At 39.4% G+C, this 18,904-nt stretch overlaps 1 protein-coding gene across 6 annotated transcripts in view; it reads right to left on the reverse strand.

Annotated features, from left to right (window-relative positions):
- The window catches only part of ASAP1 (ArfGAP with SH3 domain, ankyrin repeat and PH domain 1), a 606,833-nt gene that overhangs the window by 447,461 nt on the left and 140,468 nt on the right, over positions 1–18,904 (reverse strand). For all 6 annotated transcript variants that reach the window (XM_078153734.1, XM_078153735.1, XM_020997892.2 and 3 more), the window contains exon 2: positions 1,914–2,000. In XM_078153734.1, the coding sequence (XP_078009860.1) occupies positions 1,914–1,972 (59 nt within the window). In that variant the 5' untranslated portion in view covers positions 1,973–2,000. The remainder of the gene's footprint in view (positions 1–1,913; positions 2,001–18,904) is intronic.

Genomic DNA, 18,904 nt, shown 5'->3' on the forward strand with positions numbered 1-18,904 from the left:
TTTTCTATAAATGTCCCACAATGTGTGTTCTTCAAATAAAAATAATGTATTCTTATATAGTACATTAGGGTTTTCTAATTTTCTCACACATGTTCTCTCTTCTGATTGAATTCAATTCAGTTCAACATACATTTCTTTACCAACTATGTAACACACATTTGTGCCAGCCACTGGGAAGACAAAGGCCAAAACAAACAAAAACAGTCCCTGTCCTCCAAGAACTTATAGTCTACTGAGTGGGAATGGAAGAGGACAGATAAACAATATCTTCATACAAAAGCAAATGCAAAATGTTTACAAAGTATAGTCTATCTCCAACATTAGCATGTTCAACCTTTGTGACTTCAAGCATTTGAATGATTTTATTAGTAACCTCATTTTCACTTTTGCATCGGCAATGTCATTCGTGGCTACACACAGCACAGAAAAAAATCAAGAAACCATGCTGAGTTTCTATCTGCAAAAATGAGGAAAGTATTCATAAAAGTGTTTATGAATCCGCTCCAGAAAGTGCTAAAGCCATCTGTCAAGTGCATGATGAGGAAACTGAAGAAATGGAAACGAGCTAAGTTTGTGGGTAAATAAGACTGTGGTTACCCCTGCCCTCTTCCACAGCACTAGTGAGGGCCAAGCAAGCATCCTGCCTGTGGGGAGTTCAGACAGGGGCATGTGCTTTTCACTAGGGAATAGTTTAACCACAGAGCCCAAAGGGAGATTATTGGCAGGTTGCCCCTTTCTCTTTTTTTTACCTCGGGGTCCTTCTGAAATCACTGCCCTTGCTCCTGCCCCTCCCCCTCCCTGTCCAGTCTAGCATTGAGGCTCCCCTTCCCTGTATTTTATGGGTTATTTCATGGTTACTGTGTTAGGAAAAGTGCATATTACCAGAATTAATGTTTTGTTATAAAGAAATGTATGCAGAAAAGTATATTTTCAGCAATTTCTAGCAAAAGACAGTCCTGGTGATGGTAGAAACCTAACCCCCTATTTCCCATAGGTTCAATGTATCAACACACACTTTTTACTTTTGTGCCATTTTCCAGGAATGTTACACCCTAGAAAGTTAAGGATTCCTGGCAAATACAAAGTAATATGGGGACGGGGAGTAGGAAGAGCTCTAGCAACAGGAGAGATGAGGAAAGGCTTTATGTAGGAAATGGTAAGAAGCTGAGCCTTGCTAACAAGCTAATACACTAACAGGCAGAGGTGAGGAGGGAGAATGTTCCAGGCACGAGGGACAAACAAGGTAGGAGATGGAATACTGTGTGTGAGTTTGACCAGACTGAAGAATGTATAAAGGAGAGTAATGGCGAATAAATCTGGAAAAACAAATTGGAGACAGACTGTGAAGAGCTTGAGATGCCAAAGAGAGAGGTTTGTATTTTATCCTAAAGACAAGAGCAGCCCACTGAAGCTTCTTAAGCAAGGATCAAGACTCAGGTTTTAGGAATATTCATCTGGCACCTGTGTGAAAGATGGATTGGGAAGGGGAAGGGCTGGAAGCAGAGAGACCAATTAGGGTTCTACTACAATAGACAAGGTTGAGAGGTGATGGGGTACTGAACTGGGGAGGTAGCCACACGAACAGAGAGAAGGGCAGATGCAATGGATGTTATTGGGTCAGAATGGAAAGAAAGACCTGTCAATCATCCGTATGCTAGAGAGGAAAGAGATTATAAACCTCACAATACACCCCCCACCCCCCAACCCCCAACCCCTGCCATTCCTTACAACTTCCCCCTCCTAAGAAAGTAGACATAATAAATATGATGGTTCCCATTTAAATGACTTCACCAAGGTCACAAATTCTTAATTGGTCTGACCTGGAATTGAAGCCAGATTTGCTGATTCCAAATCTGTTGTTTTGACCGTGTCATGCCACCTCTGAATCTAAAAATGTTCATGTTATAGCTTACCGATTCCATAATGAATCTCTGGAAGAAAAACTTGAAAGCCTTGAGGCTGAAGATCTCATGTCTCAGCCGTCACCATCAGAAAGTTACCTACATTGGAGGGGAAAAGTAACAAAAGTCACTCGTCATCAGGTAGAAGACACTTTTTAGGCAAGAGGAATGATCTGTGATTTTCAGCGGTGTAGGAAACTGTCTCTAGTGACACAGATCCAACTGTTATGAGTCAGTAGCTAAGTTCTAAAGAGATGCCTGAGGCACACAGAAGGGAAGGGATTTGCTCTTGGTCACTAAGTTTGTAAATCTTAAAGGCAGGATTTGAACCCAGGTCTTTCTTACTACATCATGCCATTTCTTTAGCTTTTTTAGTCTACATGGCATTTTTAATTTGGTAACTGGAGCTCCTAGTCTAGGAATCTTCCAAATAGCTGAGTAGCTCTGAAGGAATCTGAAATAAATAATTAGACTCTAGACTTCCCAGCTTGATAAAGACAACTCAACTCCAAGTGCAAGGTTCCTTCAAGTCCCATGATTCTATGAGATTGCAGCTGGTGCATTAACCAGGAGCCTGGGAGTTATTCTTGGGTTCATTTTCCAGCTCTACCTTGGGTGGCATTTTGCAAGTCATTAACTTCTCCAGACTTCAGTTTAGAACCTCACTCTCAGAACACACTGGCAACATTAACAGACACCTGCAGGTGTGTGCCTACCTAAAGGCACCAAGAACAGGCTAAAGCACAGGGGTTTCTCCCGTAACAGAAACCAACCTATAAAAACAGCCAGGTATATTCCAGGGAAGCAGCTCTGTAACATGGAAAGGAATTTAATTAATTTGCAAGTAAATACCAGTGCTTAATTAATTGCACTTTGTTCAGAGCTATGGAAGCCTGGGATGAAAAGTGTTACATGAGGAAATGGTTTCAGCATGACTTTTGGGGGATGAGGAGTTAAAAAAACAAAACAAAAAAACCCCAAAACACTGAATAGGGGAGTGGGAGAACATTCTAATTTCTAGTCATTGGGTTCTATCTTCATGATCCTTGTTCATAGCATAAGGTCTGCTCCAGTCCTTCTCTCCTTAGTCTTCCATTTTTTTTTTCTGGTAAGATAGGATAGAAAGCCTTGGACTACTTGCCTTCTTCACACACTTCTGTGATCTCCTGCATCCTTACCTCTGTATACCCAGTTCACAGTTCCTGGAATGCTCTGCTTCCCTTGTCTGTCTGTTATAATCCTACTCATCTTAAAAGTCAAATTCCACCATGTCCATGAAGCATTATCAAATCTCAACCAGAAATGATCTCTCCTCCCTATGTATCTTTGTTTATACCTCTCCAAAGAATTAATAACTGACATTTACATTGTACTTTAAAGTTTACAAAGCTCCTTACACATATTATGGTATATTGGTTGAAGGAACTGCGCATGTTTAGCCTAGAAAAGAGTGGACTCTGGGGGACGTGATAGCTATCTTCAAATATTTGAAGGGCTAAGATTTGAAGGAGGGATTAGAGTTGAACTGTTTACCCATAGAGGGCAGAACCAGAAGTGAGTGGGTGGTAGTCAAAGAGACCAAATTAGCCTTCACTTACAGCAAAACTTCCTAACAATCAGAGCTATCCAAAAGATGAATGGGCTGTCTAGGAAGGTGGTGGGTTCTACTTTGGACATCGACAAGCTAAGGATGGACAACTCTTTGTCTAATGTACTACAGTTGTGATTCCTTTTCTATTCAGGCTACACTAATGACTGCTAAGGACCCTTCTGACTCTCAAATCCTGTGATTCTGTGAGCGCCATAACCCCCTTTGAGGAAGTTAAGTGACTTGGCCTCTGTCACACGGGGTCACAGAGTGAACAGTGACATTAGAACCCTGGTGTCCAGGACTCCAAGGCCAGAAATCTGTTCCCTCATTTTCACGTTCTATTTTGCATTGTACTAATTTGTACATAGTTATTATTTCTTATACTACATTAAAAGCTCTTTGAGGGTAAGGAATCTCTTGGAGAATATTAGAGTTGGAATAGACCTCAAGAAGTCATGTAGTCCATCCTTTACCTGAAACATGAATTCCCTGTTTAACATGTCTAACAAGACGTCACCCAGCCTCAGAAGATGGCTTTGAATCATATATCCTCATATCTTCCAAAGACACAGTGCTCTATTTGCAAAGATGACCATGACATCAGGAAGGTGACGCCATGACTTACAAGTGAATTGGCTTTAAGTGAGGGAGGGCTGTGCCAAGTCACCAGCCTCTCTTTCTCCTCCAGAGCTATCTGGGTCCAATGGTCAGATATAGATCAGGAAAACTGGAGATGGCCCAGGATGCAGTGGGAGACCTTGGCCTTTTTAAGCTAAGGTCTTTCTGAGTCCTCACTATGACTGAGGCAATGCCCATTCAGTGATTAAGCCTATTTAAGAAGTGAGGAAATGTAAGTCACCTTTCAAACAAACACTTGTCATAGGCTTCTGAATAGTAATTGGTCAGAAGCCCATGACAGGTCTTTTTTCTGAAAGATGATGTACATTTCCAAGAAGTGTTATACAGTTCAAATGAGCTTTACGATTTCTCATGTATGCCTAAGAACCCTGTGAAACAAGAAAGAGTACAAGTTTTATCATGGGAGGCAATATGGCGTAGTGGATAGAGTGCTTGGCCTGGAATCAAGAAGAACAAGGTTCAAATTCTGCCTCTGATATTCATAGCAGTGTGACTATAAGGCAAGTCATTTGCCTTTCTGAGCCACTGTTTTCCCATCTATAAAATGGGGACAATAATGCCAGTAGGACCCTACTTCAGAGGGTTAGTGTCAGGTTCAGGAGCAACAAGGGACGTAAAATGCTTTGTAGACTTTAACTTGCTAAATAAAGTTTCAGCTTTATCCCTATTTTATAGATAAATAAACTGAGATTATTTTCCTAGGACACAGTGCTGACAAGTGATGAAAGGGGAACTAGAACTTAGGTCTTCTGCCTTTAATCCCATGTTCTTGCCTTTATGTAACACTGCCTTCATGAAACTCGCTTTAGATGGGATATCCACCTTTTTACAACGTCTTAGCCCACGCTACAAAAGTTAGGGGTTTGTTTCTGTTTTAGGGACTGGGAGCTTTTGACCTGCTCCATCTCGAACTTGAGCCAGTTCACCTCTCCATAGGCAGCTTAATAGCCACCCACCTCCCACCCCTGGGGTCTCAGCCTATTGGTGCCGGACTTACTGTGGACGCCAAATAAGCTTTAGCCCCTGACACGATTCAGAATTCCTGAGCTCAATAACCCATCCACCCTCAGCCTCCTCAGCAGTAGGGATTTCAGGCGTGTACCACCTCACCTATTATCACCATGCCTGATGCCACTATTATTTTAAGATACATTTAAGCTTAGGGCACATTTTCAAGCTCAGAAAAGGTGCAACATGCCTAATAAATGGTCATCAAGCCTCAGAAGACAGCTTTGAATCATTTATCCATGTATCTTCCAAAGACAGTGTATTTTACACATAGTAAGCACATAACAAGTAATTTTTTGAAAGACGGGTTATATTTTCATGAAGTGTTATACAGCTAAAATAGGCATTATATTATCTCATGTGAAAATGCATGTTTCCCCCTGCAGAACTCTCCTCGATTGTCCCCCTCCCCCTTTTTTGTCTTAAGATGATAATGGTATTGTTTACACTGTCATGAGTGATGAAAGAGTTTAAGCAACCAACCTGCAAAAGTTTACAGGAATTCATCACAGCAAATAATATTTACTACACACCATATAGACACAGTTTCTGTAGTAATTCACAGACAATACAACAATAGCCCCCATACATAGGACATGGGTACCATGGATAACAATAATTTAATACGCAGTGTGATTTTAATCCAAAAATGTCCTTTGTATATACTAGTCAACAAAATGATTTCCTGAATTTTGCATATTTTTTAAGAGTATGTTATGAAATGATGAATCATCTGCAGCTGGCTATAGCTATATGCAATCTCATCCACCCACCCTACCCCCACCCAAACTAAATTCCCCTGAAGTACCATGCATAGCTTTCCTGTTCAGTGTGAACCGTGTCTGGGCATCTAGGAAAATTTTAGACTCACAGGAAACAGATTATTTGTTTAAATTTTGTTCCCAACCTTCCTCTCTGTCTGTCTCAGGACTGCTTATCCTTGAAGGCCCAGCTTGAGGCCCACTTTCTCAGCCCATATACCCAATCCTGAATCAGACACCATACTGGTTCCAAAAGTATGAAGAGCAGGATAATTCCATCATCACTATTGGAGAAAGATACTCAGGAGAAGTAACCAGAGTCAGTAGCCTTTCCTGATCCCTAAATGACAACATACATATTTTGTGTATATTTATATACGTTTTCTCTGATAGAATGTAAATTTCTTAAGACCAAAGGAGCTTTAATCCTATAACTGAACTGCTTCATTTTAGTCTCTGTCTTCATTTTTTTTTCACGTTTATAACTCTAGATGCAATTCCATGAGTCCCACAGGATTTGAACATCCCAAGTTTTCCTCCAGTGAATGCAAGTTCCCTTACCCCTCCCTTTATGGGGACTAAAAACTGTGCTAGAAAACTATATCATGGGCCAAGATAATCCCTGCCTACTTTACACAGGTGGGGAAACTGAGACTCAGAGAAAGGAAGTTATTCATCCAGAAATAACAGTTACTGAATGGAAGAATGAGGAATACACAACAGGTCCCCTGACTCCTAGACCTATGCACAAAATTCACAGGAATTCATCACAACAAATAATATTTACTACACACCAAATAGACACAGTTTCTGTAGTAATTCCTGGACAATACAACAGTAGCCCCTATAGGACATGGGTACAATGGATAACAACAATTTAATAATTAATTAATAATTAATAACAACAATAATTTAATAAACAGTGTGATTTTAATCCAAAAATGTCCTTTGCATATACTAGTCAATAAAATGACTATGCCCATTCCAATATATATCTACTTCAGCATTAACTAATGAGCTGGCCAATGACTATCTCTGTGGTGGTGGCTCTCATGAATGTGAGTAGTATATTCTAGGACATAAAGAATTACTAGACTTAGCTTTTTTCTTACTTCTTTTTATTAATGCCTTTTGTATTTACATCACTACTATTTCTTAATATAACTAAATCTCTCTTATAATAAAGAAAAATAGCAAAACCAAGACACCATTTTTGGCAGTGTATACAACACTCTATACCTATGATCCCCCAATACTCTACTAAGAAGAAGAACAATAAAGAATCATATTTCATTGCCCATTCTCTGGGATTCAGATTGGTCTTTCCAATTAATCAGGATTCAACCACCTTTCACTGTTATTTATTTACATGGCGGTAGTCATTGTCTATTGTTCTCCAGGTTCTTCAAACTTCCCTCTGAATCATTTAAGTCATCATACATTCAATACATTGAGTATTAAATAAGTAATACATCGATAAATTAATATATTTAAGTCATACATGGTTCATATTTGTCATTTCCTGGTGAACACTAGGAATTCCATTACATTCACATGCAGAATCACTCAATTTTGATAGTATAAATTAATGGCTTTTAAGGGAACCTATACTTACTATTAATCAGGAAACTGAATGACAGCCATCTGTGCTATCTTCCAACTGGGTAGGAAGTTGAAACAGTTGGCTGCACCTAATGTAAACCTACCAACAACTTCCTAAGAAAATGTCTTAGCAGTCAAGAAGCATTTATTAAACACTTACTATATTCCAACCACTCTACTAATTGCTGAGGATAAAAAAAAAAAGGCAAGATCAGTCCCTACCATCAAAGAGCTCATTTTTTATTAGAGAAGACAACTTGCAAACAACTAGAAGCATACACCATCTATACAGGGTAAATTGGAGGTATCTTAGAGGGAAGGCACTAGCATGACGGGAGGCTTGTTTCTTGTAGAAAGTGGTATTTTGACTAAAATTTGAAGGAAACCTTGGAAGCCAGGAACCAGAGGTGAGCAGGAGAGCATGGGGGACAACAGCATGGAGGCCAATGTACTGGATCATAGAGTGCATAAAGGGAGTAAAGTGTAAGAAGAATGGGAAGCTAGTAAAGAGTAATATTATGAAAGACTTTAAAAGCCAAAAGGAAGATTTTATATTTGCTTCTAGAGGCAACAGGAAGCTCCAGAGTTTACTAATGGGGCATATGGGGATATCTGGGGGAATTGGTCAGATCTACACTTTAGCAAGAACACTGGCAGCTGAGCGGAGGATGGAATGGAGTATGAAGTAGGGAGACTTGAGACAGGGTGACTGATCAGAAAGCTTTTGCAATAGTTGAGTAGTGGGTTTCCTGGGCTTCCTCCTTTATTAGAGGAGGCCTTTGTCAACCTCTGTGAAATTTAATGCCTTTCCCCTCTTAGTTATTTACTATTTATCCTGCCTATAGCTTGTTTGCACATGATTTGTTTGCTTGCTGTCTCTCCCATTAGATTGTGAGCTTCTCAAGGGCAGAGACTGTCTTTTGTCTTTTTTTTTTATCTCCCCCGCTTAGCACAATGCCTGGCACTTCTAATACATTTACTACTTATTCATTGACTGCCTGAGGTGATGAGGACTTGCACCAGAAGGATGGCAGAGAGGCCTCGCTTAAATTAACTCCTTCACAGCAATGCCCCTTGGCAATGGTGTTAGGTACTTCAGGTCTTCCTGAGGCATAGGCTGAGGAAAAACACAGCAGTATTACCATAAATCCAGAATAATGTTCCAAGGACAATGTGAAATCTCCACCTCCACAGGTCTTTATAAAATGGAAACTGATCCAAGGAAAAGTTGTCTGAATGGCTTTGATATATGCTCACTCTTGACTGAGTGCCAAACCACCTGGCCTGGGCTTATAGATAAACCTCCACTGCAAAGGACTCCTAAGACACAGGTCTGATCACTTCATTCTCTGCTCCAGAAACATCCTTCAGTGCTAGATGTTGTTTATGGACAAGGATACTGAGGCTAAAAGAATCTAAAATAGATTCCTCTAAATCTTCTGGTGAGTTAATTTTAAAAAATTAAAGGTTTTATCACAGAAAGAAGCATAAGAAAGACAGTGCTGTGATATGGAAAAAGCATAATACTTGAAGCCAGAAGAACAGGATTTGAAACCAAGAAAATGTCACTTAGTTACATGACTTCATCCCCCCGAGTCTCGGTTTCCTCATCTGTAAAATGCGGGTTTGGACTAGATGGTCCCTGAATGCCCTTCTAGCTCAAAGTCCTAGGATGGAGTTCATCCATTTGCTGCATGTAAATTGCTCACTCACTAATCTTTGCATATTTGAACTTCTTTTGAGAAAGAAATGGACTGCCTTCCTTGACAATTGGTCAATCAACATTATTTAGCAAGTGGCTGCTCGGTTCCAATTTTCTGCAAATTACTGTAAGAATACAAAAGAAATGTTTGACTCATCTTTCTCTTTCATTCCCCGTGTCTCTAAATCTATGATCCCCTGATCTCATGATCCAGTCACCAAGTCCTGGCAATCTTTCTTTTGAAATATCACCTTCCCCTCCATTCCTATGGAAACCAGACTAGTCTAAGATTATCACCATATTCCAGGATTACTGCAGCATCCTCCTCCTTGCCTCCAGCCTCTAATTCATGGGTTCTGAACTAGGGGTCCATGAGATTTCGGGGATAACATGAACTTGGATGAGGAAAAAAATTACATCTTTATTTTCATGTACTTTTACCTCAAAGTTAACATTTTCTTCAATTAGTTGAAATAATAATAATAGCAGATAGCATTTATATAGCTCTTTTAAGGTGTTTGATAAATACTATCTCATTTGATCCTTACAACAAACCTGAGAGGCAGGTGTTATTATTAGCTTCATTTTACAGATGAGGAAGCTGAGGCAGGCAGTGGTTAAGTGACTTGCCCAGAGTCACCCTGCTGATAAGTATCCAGGGTCACATTTGAATTCAAGTCTCCCTACCTACTGGTCCAGTACTCTACCCACTGTACCACTTAGCTACTGCAATTCAATTACTTAAAAACGTTATTTTGATAAGGGGTGTAGGGGCTTCACCAGACTGCTAAAGGGATGCATGATACAAAAATGGCTAAGAATCCTTGCTCTACCAATATAATAAGAAGGACAGTTCTAACTAAATTAATCTACTTATTCAGTGCTATAACAATCAAAATACCAAAAAATATTTTATAGAGCTAGAAAATATAATAACAAAATTCATCTGGAAAAACAAAAGCTCAAAAATATCAAGGGAATTGATGAAAAACATAAAGGAAGGTGGTTTAGCTGTATCAGATCTAGAACTGTATTGTAAAGCAGTAATTATCAAAACAATCTGATACTGACTTAAGAAACAGAGTGGTGGATCAGTGGAAGAGAATAGGTACACAATACATTGTAGTAAATGATCATGGTAACCTAGTGTTTGATTAACTGAATGATTCAAGCTTTGGGGATAAAAACTGCTGGGAAAACTGGAAAACAGTATGGCAGAAACTAGGTATGGACCAACATCTCACACTGTACAGCAAGATAAGGTCAAAATGGTACATGATTTAGACATAAAGGATGATATCATAAGCAAATTAGGAGAGCATGGAATAGTTCACTTGTCAGATCTATGGATAAGGGAAGAATTTAGGACCAAACAAGAGATAGAGAGTGTTCCTAGATGTAAAATGGAAAATTTTGATTGCCCCTGGGGCCTGCCAGCAGAGACACCCTGTTACCACAGCAAGCCAGCAGCAGAGCCCCACCCTTGGGGCAGAATAGCACTAAGATCCATCCTCTAGGGCCAGCCACCAGAAAGACTCTGTTAAAATTGCAATCCAGCAGAAACCTCCCACCTCCACCCCTGGGACAGGCCAGCAGCTAAACCCACATACCCATGGGAGGCCACAAACAAAAAAAAATTATGCACAAACAAAAAAAGTGCAACCAAAATTATAAGGAAAGCAGAAAATGGGGGGGGGAGTTTTTATAGCAAATATCTCTGATTAAAGGCCTCATTTCACAAATATATAGAGAATTGAGTCAAATATATAAGTATACAAGTTATTCCCCAATTGATAAATAGTCAAAGGATATGAACAGGCAGTTTTCAGATGAAGAAATCAAAGCTATTTATAGTTATATGAAAATATGCTCTAAATCACTATTGATTAGAGAAATGCAAATTAAAACAACTCTGAAGTACCACCTCATACCTATAAGATTAGCTAATATGACAGAAAAGAAAAATTATAAATGTTGGAGAAGATATGGGAAAATTGGGACACTAATGCATTGTTGGTGGAGTTATGAACTGATACAGCCATTCTGGAGAGCAATTTGGAACTATGCCCAAAGAGCTATAAAACTGTGCATACCCTTTGATCCAGCAATAACATTACTAAGTCTGTATTCCAAAGACATTATAATAAAGGGAAAAGGACCTACCTATTTGTAAAAATACATTTCTAGCAGCTCTTTTATGGTGGCTAAGAATTGGAAATCAAAGGGATGTCTATCAATTGGAGAATGGCTGAACAAGTTGCAGTATATGAATGTAATGAAATACTATTATGCTCTAAGAAATGATTAGCGGGCAGATTTCAGAAAAACCTGGAAAGACTTACATGAACTGATGCTAAATGAAGTGAACAGAACGAGAACACTGTATACATTGTACATTGTGCAATGATCAACTCTGATAGACATAGCTCTTCTCAACAATACAATGATGCAAGACAATCAAAAGACTCAAGATGGAAAATGCTACTGACATCCAGAGAAAGAACTATGGAGTCTGAGTGCAGACTGAAGAATATTTTCTTTTTTTTTCTCTTTCTTGTGTTTTTTTTTGGGGGGGGGGTTTGTTTGTTTGTTTTATATATAGAACCTGCCAAATCCTGTGTAATCCTGACTGTAGTTCCACAATATTTGAATGGTTTCTTTCTGGCTGCTTGCAGTAATTTCTCCTTGATCTGTGAGCTATGGAATTTGGCTATGATATTCCTAGAAGTTTTCATTTTGAGTTCTCTCTCAAGCAGTGACTGTGTATTCTTTCAATTTTTATTTTGCCCTCTGGTTCTAATATATCAGGGCAGTTTTCCTTGATAATTTCTTGAAAGATGTTGTCCAGGCTTTTCTTTTTCTTCTTCTTCTTTTTTTTTTTTTTGATCATGGCTTCCAATAATTCTTATATTATCTCTCCTGGATCTATTTTCTAGGTCAGTTATTTTTCCAATGAGAAATTTCACATTTTCTTCTATTTTTTTAAATTTTTTTAAATTTTGTTTTGTCATATTTTGATGTCCCAGAGTCATTAGCTTCCACTTATTCAATTCTAATTTTTAAGGAATTATTTTCTTCAGTGAGCTTTTGTACTTTCTTTTCCATTTGGAGAATTCTATGTTTTAGAGTTATTTTCTTCTGTAAATTTTCATATATCTTTTCCCATGCTATTGACTCTTTTTTTTCATGATTTTCTTGCATTACTCTCATTTCCCAATTATTCTTCTAAATTCTTCCCTTATCCATAAATCTGACAGGTAAATTTTCCATGCTCTCTTAATTTGCTTATGACATCACCCTTTATGTGTAAATCATGTACCAATTCTGGCCTTATCTCAGTAAAGGTGTGAGATGTTGTTCTGTACCTAATTTCTGCCATACTGTTTTCCAGTTTCCCAGAAGTTTTTGTCAAATGATGAGTTTTTGTTCCAAGAGTTTGGATTTTGGGGTTTATCAATGGTCATTTACTGCAACGTATTACCATATACATTTAAAATACATCTTTATGCTAGAATATTCTGTCTTCTACATGCAGCTTCTACAGATTTGTCAATATCTTGCAATACTTTTCTTCTACTTCTCTAATTTTCTTTTTAAAATACTTTTAAAGCTCTTTTATGAATTCTTTTTAGCTCTGAGACCAAATTACACTTTTCTTTGAGGTTTCACATGTAGCCATTTTGACACTATCATCCTCTTCTAGGTTTATGCCTTGATCCTCTCTGTCACTAAAGTAACTTTCTATAGTTAAGTTTTTTTGTTTTGGTTTTTTGCTCATTTTTCTACCTTTTTTGTGACAATGTTTTTGTGTGAGAATTGGGCTCAGGTCCTGTACTGTCCCAAGCTTTTTGTGCTAGGGCTCAGGGTCATACCCCTGGCTTTCACTGACCTTCAGCTTTCACTGATGGGTAGGCTACCCTTCTGGCTTGTACTGAGAGGTGGAGGTCTCCCAGTTGGCCTCCCCTAGGTGTGGGGTTTAGCTGCTGGCCTGCCCCAGGGGTGGGGGTGGGGCAGGGTTTCAGCTGGGTTGTAATTTTAACAGAGTCTTTCCTGTAGCTGGCCCTGGAGGATGGAACTTAGTGATGGTCTGCTCCAAGGGTGGGGCTCTGCTGCTGGCTTGCTATGGAAACAGAGTCTCTCTGCTGGCAGGCCCCAGGGGCAAGGTCTATCTGTTGGCCTCCAGGTCAGCAATGGGGTCAAGGCTTGTGCTGGTTGTGAGGTTGCTGGGGTGGGTCTTGCTGTGCTGCCAGACCACTCACCTTGCCTAGAGGGCTACTGGCTTGCTAGGAGGGTGGGGCCTCATTGGTGGATTGCCCCAGGCTCAGAGCTTTGCTGCAGGCCCCCTGCAGTGAAGCTGGCAGGAGCTACTGTGGCTGCTCTTTGACCTTGTTCCCCTTCCATTCCAGTGAGACAGACCTTTCCTGCTGGGCTGGTACGGTGCTTACCTGTTCCTAAATCAATTCTGAGTGGTTTTCTAGTTGTTTTGGAGGGGAATTTGGGAGGGCTTCAGAGGGCTCCTTCCTCTCTCTTCCATCTTGGCACTGGAAGTCCTCCAAAGAGACTTTTTTTAAAAAACATACCTGCACAAAAATATTTTTAGTAGCTCTTTTTGTGGTGGCTAAGAATTGGAAACTTAGGAGATGTCTATCAATTAGAGAATGGCTGAATAAGTTGTGGTATATGATTGTAATGGAATATTATTGTGTTATAAGAAATTATGAGCAGCATGATCTCAAAAAACCTAGAAAGACTTACATGAACTGATACTGAGTAAAGTGTGAACAAGAATATTGTACACAGTAACATCAACATTGTATGATGAACAACTATGAATGACTTAGCTATTCTCAGCAATGCAATGATTGAAGACAATCCCACTCATGACGAAAAATGCTATCTGCTTCCAGAAAAAGAATTGACGGAATCTGAATGCAGACTGAAGCATATTATTTTTCTTCCTTCCTTTCTTTTTTTAAAAATTCATGTTTTCTTCCACAACATTACTAATGTGGAAATATGTTTTACATAATTGCATGTGTATAACTTATATAAGATTACTTACTGTCTCAGGAGAGGGAATGGGAAAGAGGAAGGGACAGAATGTGAAATTCAAAACTTGAAAAAAAAATTTTTAATTGTTTTCACATGTAATTGGAGAAAAATAAAATATAATAAGTGTAGCAGGAAAAAAAAAAGAATCTCTACTCTAATACACTCTGCATCCTTCTGACTGATAAGAATATTGTTGTCCTTACAATTAAGTTTCAGGCTATTTATGAGGAAAGATCATGCCTTAGAACTTCTTTCTATCCCCCACAATGTTAGGTAATTGTAGGTAGAAAGAATGCCTGGTCTGGACTCAGGAAAAACTTGGGTTTAATTTTGGCTCTAATATTTGCTACATATGTGATCATAGGCATGACACTTCAGTCCTCCGATTCTGAGTATCCTCGTGCTGAAAATGGACATAGTAACACTGGCACTGTCTACCTGGAGGTCACACAATTACTAACAGACTGAGCTGGACTCTAAAGTAGGTCTTCTAACTCCCACTTCATTACTCAATACAACATACCACATTGCCTCTGAAAGAGAAAAATCTATGTACAATATGATTCTCAACAAGACAGCTGAGACAGCATGGGCCCCCTGGATAAAATACTCTAATACTTCGAGGATGCATAATTACACCAGTGTGGGTACATTTTCCATCCTTCATTTCTTAGTTCAGTGGTTCTCAAAGTGCGGTCTGAGAACTCCCTGAGCCCTTGAGAATCTTTCAAGGGGATCCACAAGGTTAAAATTGTTTTTATAATAACACTAAGACTCCTCCCTTTTCCTACTACATATCTGTGTTAGACCAGATTTTCTCAATATATTTAAACTAAAACAATATACCACAACAGAATGAATGCAAAAGCAGATATGAGAATACAACTATGTTCTATTAAGCCAGATGTTAAAGAGATTTACACAAATATGTAAAAATAATACCATCCTTCTCATGAACTTTTTTGGAGGAAAATAGTTATTTTAATAAAAAAAATATGTATTTATATTAACATACAATGAATTTATTATCATTATTTTTTTTAAAGTAAGTAAATTTTTAAAATGTTATCAGTTTTAATTTCTAATTTGGTAAAAAAAAATTGATAGATATAACTGACAAACAAGAGCTCTTCAGAGTCCTTAATCATTTTTAAGAGTGTAAAGTGGTCCTAAATTTTGAGAATGGTTGTCTTAGTGGATGACTTCATCTACTAAGATATAGAGTAGAAGGCAACCTTGACTTGGAGTCAAAACACGGGGGTCCAAAGACCTGATTACACCACTTATTACCCTGTGACCTTGGACAAATAGCTCCTCTGGATATGCAGTGACTAGAGGCAGTTCCAGCTATAATGTTTGCTGGAGGCTAACAATGCTTTGGTACCTACCTCACAGTGTTGTTTAGGGACCAAATAAGACAATGCTAACAATAATTTACAGATGTCTTACATACTTTTTTTTTCATTTGACCTTCAAAACAACCCCATGAAGTACTTCCTATTGGTATTAGTATCATCATTTTACCGATGAGAAAATCAAAGCAGCTTGTCAATTAATAAGCATTTTATTAGGTGCTTACTATATTTCAGGCATTGTGTCAAGCTCTAGGGATACAAAGAAAGGCAAAAAATAGTTCCTTCCTTCAAGAAATTCACATTCTAGTAGAGGAGAGAACATGAAAACAATTATGTACAAAGAAGATGTATACTGGATAAGTGGAAGGTAATCTTAGAGGGACAGTACTAGCATAAAAGAGAATCAGGAAATGCCTCTTGAGGAAGGCAGGAGTTGAACTGAGTCTTGAAGGAATCCAGAAAAGATAGGAGGTGAAGATGAAGAGGGAGAGCATTTGCAGCTTGAGGAAAGCCAGTAAAAAAAATGTAGGGAGTAGGAAATTGAATATCAAATTCAAGAAACAACAAGAAAGCAACACTGGATTATAGAGTACATGAAGATGAGCAGAATGTGTGAAGACTGGAAAGGTAGAAAGGATCTGGATTATGATTCCTTAAGAGGGATTTAAAAGCTAAAGAAAGAGCCATTTGAGTTTATTGAAAGTGTGTGCAGGTTGGGGCTGGAAATTAATAGGGGTAACATGTTCAGACCCAAAGTTTAGCAAGATCACTTTGGCAGCTGGATGAGATGGAATAAGTGGGGAAAAAATTGAGGAAAGGAGACAAACCAGAAGGTTATTGAAATAGATCATGCATGTGGTGAGGAGAACCTACACCACAGTAGCAGCTGTGTGAGTAGAGAGAAGGAGATGTATGAGAAATGGTGTGATGATACAGTGACAAGATTAAATGACAGACAAGTTACGGGGGATGAGTATGAGTGAAGAATTAAGGATGACACTAAGGTTGTGAGCCCACGTGACTGGGAGGATGGTGGTACTCTCAATGGTAGATGCTAAGATTAAGGATATAACCATCTCAGTGTGTAGCTGTAATGGAATGAAGGCGATGTCAGGGGAAGTGAGCAGACTGGGGAAATGGGAAGTTGTGTTTGAGGGAGCATCAGCAAGTATGTTGAGTCCTCCTAGTATGAGGGTGGAGAGAACGGCTATAATACAGGCACTGAACTCATTGAAGAAGGAAGGAGAACGTCCTGGGAGGTCAGTAGATAACATCTGCCAGAATCTTAATTGGGTAATACAGATGGATTGGATGAGCCTCAAAGGAGGAGAGATGGTGAAGTGATGGTGGTAGCAGCGGAGCTTGGAAGTGGCAATGAAGGGCAAGGAGCATTCTGATTCCTCCACCATCACCAGTGTGTGGGATGGACGGGGAGGAGGAGTGAGTGAAAGTATAACCAGTACTGGAAATGGTGTCCAGGGGTGCAGTGTTATCAAGAGGGATTCAAGTCTCAATGAATGCCAGAAAATTCAGAGAATGGGAAAAGAAAATGTTTAAATTTGTTAACTATGGATCAAGATTCCAGAGAGCACAATATAAGGGGCAGGTAGATTTAGAGTGGAACATTCGGGAAGAGAGGGTTAGATTAAGGGAGTTGGGAATAAGGGAGCAGGCAGTGAGGGATGGAAATGAGGTAATGACAGGGAGGGGAAGGGTTCAGAATTACTGGGTGGGCAGAATATAAGGCAGTAAATGTATGCTATTCATTGAAGAATAAGTCCAGGTTTAGTATCAGTAGATGAAAAGAAGTCCATTGAGGGAGGCAGGTGATTGATTAGCTTGTTCAAGGCCCTCCTTCAAGTTCCAATGTCACAGCAGGTAGAAATGCTGAATCCTTCGAAGCCCAGGAAAGCCACCTTACAGTTGGCAAGGAGCAGGTAAAGGTATGTCCTGGGAGGAATGCTGATAGGAGGCAGGACCTGGTAATTTAAGGTAGGTCTGATGGCAAAAAGGCCTTTGGAACATTGGAGAAGAGGCCAAAGAAAGGCACCCTGGATCCAAAACTGATTAAGGGCTCCCTGGAAAGTGTTTGTAACGAAAGAGCTTTGTAACACAGTCTGGTGGTCTGCATCTGGGAAAGACTCAGGGCCCCCTGAGATGTATCTGAAGCAAAGATGCCCAAGCTACGATGCGGGATCTGCAGTTGACTCAGGGCTCCCTGGGAACTTCCAGGAGCAAAGAGACCAGGTGGCACAAAGAACATGACTGATTTGCAGTAATGGTTGCCCAGCTAATTCTTGTCATAGGCAGGATTTGGACCCAATTCTCTCTTAACTTCAAATCTACCACTCTTTCCCCTTTAACACACTGCCTTTCACAGAACAGAAAATAAGATTAAATGTTAGAGATGGAAATCTTAAAATATGCGATGGCGGACATAAAAAGAACCTTAGAGATCATTTAGTCTAAGCAACCATTAAATGAGGTGCTTTGCTAACTATGGATCAGGATTCCAGAGAGCACAGTGTAAGGGGCAGGTAAATCTGAAGTGGGACATTTAGGGAGAGAGCGCCTCATTTGAGGGATGTCCAAAGCCATCCATATGCATATGTATTTGGAGGCAGAACTGGTGATTCCTATTCAGTCTAGTCCTCTTTCTACTGTACATCACTGGTAATACAGTCAACAATTCTGCTATAAATATTTCAGCTCTGCATTGCTTCATTTCTTAGTTGCCATTTGATTTTCTTTTTTGTTTTTGGTTAGGCAATCGGGGTTAAGTGACTTGCCCAGGATCACACAGCTAGTATGTGTCAAGTGTCTGAGGCCGGATTTGCCGTTTGATTTTCTTAAGGAATATATGGAGACAATTCCTTTTCAGATATTTTTTTTCTCCTAAACCCCATCAGGTTCAGCCCTTTCCCATTAAGTTCCACCACACTCTTAATCTGTATTGACATTGACCCTTGTACTTACCTTATAATCCACTAAAACTCCAGGCCTTTTCCAGATGAGTGGATATGCCACCATTTTATACTTATTAAGCTGATTCCAAAGAGCAAGACTTTACATCTGTTCATTTACAACTGATATTCCAGCCTATCAAGACCTTTTGATACTGTCTCATTCAATGTGTTAGCTCTCCCTCCCAGCTTTATTATTTACGAATTCGACAAACAGGCCCTCTCAGTGTTATAGTTAGGAATTATCTGGGTCTCATCAAACACTGGCTCCAGTTCAAGGGCACCTGGTGACTTAAGGGAGGTCATGAGGGCTACTCTTCTAGCCCCTTC

The sequence above is a fragment of the Phascolarctos cinereus genome, unplaced genomic scaffold, assembly GCF_003287225.1.
Source record: "Phascolarctos cinereus isolate Bilbo 61053 unplaced genomic scaffold, phaCin_HiC Scaffold_4;HRSCAF=312, whole genome shotgun sequence".
In the NCBI taxonomy this organism is placed as follows: Eukaryota; Metazoa; Chordata; class Mammalia; order Diprotodontia; family Phascolarctidae; genus Phascolarctos; species Phascolarctos cinereus.